The sequence below is a fragment of the Sinocyclocheilus grahami genome, unplaced genomic scaffold, assembly GCF_001515645.1.
Source record: "Sinocyclocheilus grahami isolate Dianchi unplaced genomic scaffold, SAMN03320097.WGS_v1.1 scaffold466.1, whole genome shotgun sequence".
Lineage (NCBI taxonomy): Eukaryota > Metazoa > Chordata > Actinopteri > Cypriniformes > Cyprinidae > Sinocyclocheilus > Sinocyclocheilus grahami.
Genome location: NW_015505645.1, coordinates 237,571 through 242,541, shown reverse-complemented (window position 1 = coordinate 242,541; position 4,971 = coordinate 237,571). Strand labels below are relative to the sequence as shown.

Sequence of the window (4,971 nt, the reverse complement as noted above, 5' to 3'; positions counted from 1 at the left end):
GAGAGAGAGAGAATGCCAGTCTGTACCATCCACCTGGTGAACCTCGTGCCATGAAAATAGTTGAGTCAAACTGTAGATAAGGCAAGCATGGTTCAATTCTGTATGCGTGTGTTCAAGTGACCACAGCTTTCCTGGTTAATACACCTCAGGCAATTTATCTTCCAGATTTACCCCCATTTCCTGTAACCCACATGAACACACACCCTCTCCTGCTTAGCACACCTGCACACACTACAGCAGAGATGATAAGCCAGGTGTCTTGCACAAGATCTCTTGCACACACACCTCACACTTAGTTAGAGAGTGTAGCTGCTAATCCTGCCGAATGTACACTAAAGGCTTGGGGTCAATAAGATAAAAAAAAAAAAAAGGAAATGGATACTTTTATTCAGCAAGAATGCATTAAATTGATCAAAATTGGCCATAAAGACATTTTATAATGTTAAAAAAAGATTATAAATGTTTTTTTTAAAAACATTTTATTAATCAAAGAACAATGAATCAAAATTTCAGAAAAATATTAAGCAGCACAACTGTTTTCATCATCAATGATAATAAGAAAAAGGAGCACCAAATCAGCATATTAGAATGATTTCTGAAGGATCATGTGACACTGAAGACTGGACTAATGATGCTGAAAATTTACTTTGCCATCACGGGAATAAATCATATTTTAAAATATATTAAAACAGAAAATGGTTCGTTTAAATTGTAATGATTTTTCACAATATTGCTATTTTTAACAGTTTTTTTTTGGTCAAATAAATGCAATATGCAAATATTTGCATTTAAAGGGGTCATATGATGCTGCTAAAAAGAACATTATTTTGTGTATTTGGTGTAATGAAATGTGTTAATGCGGTTTAAGGTTAAAAAAACACATTAAAGAACAATGAATCAAAATTTCAGAAAAATATTAAGCAGCACAACTGTTTTCATCATCAATGATAATAAGAAAAAGGAGCACCAAATCAGCATATTAGAATGATTTCTGAAGGATCATGTGACACTGAAGACTGGACTAATGATGCTGAAACTTTTGATGCTTTACTTTGCCATCACGGGAATAAATCATATTTTAAAATATATTAAAACAGAAAATGGTTCGTTTAAATTGTAATGATTTTTCACAATATTGCTATTTTTAACAGTCCATGATGATCAGAGGCCAATGGGCAAATTTGGCCAGAATGCCGAGGTCACACCTCTACTCTTTTCGAAAGACATCCTGGGATTTTTAATGACCACAGAGAGTCAGGACCTCGGTTTAACTTCTCATCCGAAGGACGGTGCTTGTTGACAGTATAGTGTCCCCGTCACTATACTGGGGCTTTAGGACCCACACAGACCTCAGGGTGAGCACCACCCTCACTAACACCTCTTCCAACAGCAACCTAGTTTTCCCAGGAGGTCTCCCATCCAGGTACTGATCAGGCTCAGCCCTGCTTAGCTTCAGTGGGCAACCAGTCTTGGGCTACAGGGTGATATGTCTGCCGTACATTTACATTTTAAATGTAAATGTAAACATCCCTCTGTCTCTAGCTGTCCTGCTTCGAAGGAGCTCTGTTTATGTTAAACAGCATAATTTTCAAGTTGCTGTTTACTTTATGCCTTGTGCATTCATGTGAAGCTCTGCTCTTTGTGAATGTTTGTGCATTTCTGTTAATTGAGTAAAATGACCTCCCTTGGTAAATACATCTGCTGGGTGTGTATATTCAAGATGTAATGCCTTGTGTTTTAATGTTTTACACAGTCCGCGTGTGTTTGTGTGTATCTGTGTGCAAGGGTGGAGCCCATGACTTAGGTGTTCAGGAATGAGACTCAAGTGCAATTTTGGTGTACAGTGTACATTATTAGGGTCAGACCCTGATCAATGCAGACCACCGATGTCAGTAACAATTCCACTTTTGTTTTGTTGTGTTAGAGACCTCTTTAGAATCATTTTCCCTTTAAAGCAGGATGCCATTGAAGTTTTTTTTATGGGATACAAGTAGCAGTACTGGATTATTTGGATTCGTAAGACATGTTCAAAAGGAAAAAATAAATGGTTTTAAAAGACTTATAGTATGTCCTTTTTAAAATAATTGGCCCTGGATTTAAATCCAAACTTAATGCCCTTTCACACTAAGAGCGATATCTATAAAGGTAACTATAGTGCACTGCAGTTATGTTGTCTGCCTCTTTAAAGGGTTAGTTCACTTCCAGAATAAAAATTTCCTGATAATTTACTTAACCCTATGTCATCCAAGATGTTCATGTCTTTCTTTCTTCAGTCGCAAAAAAATGAAGGTTTTTGAGGAAAACATTCCAAGATTTTTCTCCATATAATGGACTTCAATATGGTGGCCAACGGGCTGAAGGTCCAAATTGCAGTGTCAATGCAGCTTCAAAGGGCTCTACACGATCCCAGCTGAGGATCAAGGGTCTTATCTAGCAAAACGATCTGTAATTTTCTTAAAAAAAATAAAAATGTATAGTTGGATTGAACCAACTGAAAAATAGTGATCAGGTAATTGACCCTTCACAAAGACCCGCCGCCGTTACTGTTGCTATGTCCGACAAGCAATGGCATTCTCACACCACACATCATGTTCTCACGCAGTGAAAAATGCATTGCGGAGCAGAGAGGAAACTGACCACACGCCGACAGACAAGCAGGTTACTTTTAGTATGGAAGTCTCAGCTTTCTAATTTTGTAATTTAAGAAATTCAAACAACAAATACTGTTTTGTGGCTCCTTAAAGGTGCAATAGGTGATTGTCTTCAGAAATTTTTTTTTGTTATGCTGGTTGAAAGTCTCTTCACATCCCGATAGCAATCATTAAGTTAAGTGGTCTACATGTATTTATATATTCAATGGAAGGCATAGGACCAAGAAATGTTCGTCCAATCAAAACGTTCTGTCCGAGCATTTTAATTGGCTTTCCTACCTGTCTGTCAACATAAGTATTTGCATACCTCTGCACACCCGGCTCGCACAGACAGGATACGTCATCAGCGTGTTCACGCACGCTGTGCAGACAGAGTGAGAATGGCAGACAAACATCAACAACCCGATCTTCCTACAAGACTGGTATTGTAGTACTTTTACTAACTGTACTATAAAGTTTTCTCACCGGTGAATGACACATGATATAGCCCAGCAGTTCCCAATTCCAGTCCTCGTTCCCCCACGCTCTGCATATTTTGCATGTCTAGCTTAGTTAACACACCCGATTCAGATAACCAGCTCGTTAGAAGTGAGCTACGTGCATGAACTGTGTTTCGATCGATATGATCCCTACACAGTGTTCATTGCTCCCTACTCCCTGAGCAGGAGAAATACGTTGAAGTTTAATTAACTTCTCCTTCACGGATTTGCACTGCGCAGCGTCTGGATGCGAGGGTGCGAGGACTGGAATTGGGAACCGCTGATGTAGCCTATTGTAATGTTGTCTCTGGTATTCTGGTCTGTGAGCATATTGTGTTCAGGGGGCATGCCTTTGGACGGCGATTGCAGGGAGGGAGGGACATTCGCTTTCAGTGCTATCAGGCTAAACCTCTTTACTAGTTATAGCAAGAAATAAACATGAACGAACATTAGAAGGTATCTTGTTTCAACCACAGATGATGTCAATACACACCATTTTTCAAGTTCAAGTCCACCAACGTTAATCTACTCTCCTGTCTGGTTTGTTTGTTTGTTTGGACAAAATGGTATTGGATTCTGCGTTATGATTGGTCAGATAGGCTGTCAATCAAACTCCTGGCAAAAAGTCAATTTCTCAGAACTGCTTTCTGCGTTACTGAGGTCTAAGGTTGAATTTCCAGCATTGCCAGACTTGAAGAAAGGTTGATTGTTTAATAGTAGATTAGCCTATCCTTTTTTACTTTTCTGTAACTTCTGCTTTTCCCATAGAGATGCAGCATTTGAGCGTTTCATGATACTGAATGAAAAAATAATTTGCCTTTCGTATGGCATATATAAAAATGTGTGAAGAAGTCTACAGATGACCGTTGATATGTTTCGAAGGGTGTGAATACTAGTGAGCAATTCCATTTAGGGTTTGGTCAAGTGTCTAGGTAATTTACAAACTTGACAAAAACAAGCTTTAGAAAACAATGACTCACGTGAATTATTTCTGTTTTGTGGCAGGCTGCGCAATGTCATCTGGCCGTGAGTCTGTAGGGGATCTGATTCCCCCAGATATGCTGCAGGTGTTCCATGAGGAGTGGCAGGGTGGCAGGGGCAAACGGGGCAGGAGAAGGGCAGGATCCTTCAGCCGTGCTTTCAAGTGGTTGAAGAGCCAGCGCAGGAAAACTCACCGACGCACTACAGAGATTCATGGAGACCTGCTCGCCACTGGATCACCTGTAGAACTACCAAAATCTACACTTATAACAGGTAATACTTTTGCTAACATGTACTCCTAACAACAGTGTTTCCTTAGATGTCCATTATTCTTCAGTGGTGTAAGGGTTTTTGTTTACTAGTGGGCCTGTTTCTTTTTTTCTTTCTTGCTTGAAAGACTTGTTTTTATATTAGCCACTAGTTATTAGAGCTGTCAAAATTGCTGAAAAACTAAATTCGAATTTTGTACTTTAATATTATCAAAATTCGAATTGTATTCGAATTTAAAATGCATAATTTCAGTTAGGGTGAAGAAAAGCTTTTGGCTTCTCTCCTGAGGCCACATCATTCAAAGCATAAGATAACATGACTATTATGTGAAAAAAAAGTGCATAATGTTTATAAACCAATTATAATTAAGTTACTTAAACAACTATAAACAAAACAGCATCATATATGTATGCATAGTTTAATACAAAGGGCGGAAAGCCAATCACACAGAGGACATTTTTCATTTAAAAACATGAGATGCAGTGGAATGGGGAAAAACCCGCCATAAAGTCTCGATTATGTTTTTTTCAAAGTTAAACTTGCATTAATTTTACATGGCTTTCTAAACATGCGGCTCTTTTGTGCGAGAC

General features: G+C 38.6%; 1 protein-coding gene across 1 annotated transcript in view; it reads left to right on the top strand.

The window, feature by feature from the left end:
* Nucleotides 1-4,971, top strand: part of LOC107553200 (uncharacterized protein KIAA1522-like) — a 40,712-nt gene that overhangs the window by 15,206 nt on the left and 20,535 nt on the right. Inside the window, exon 2 of the mRNA XM_016235343.1 lies at nt 4,136-4,384. Within this exon, the coding sequence (XP_016090829.1) occupies nt 4,144-4,384 (241 nt within the window). The 5' untranslated portion in view covers nt 4,136-4,143. The remainder of the gene's footprint in view (nt 1-4,135; nt 4,385-4,971) is intronic.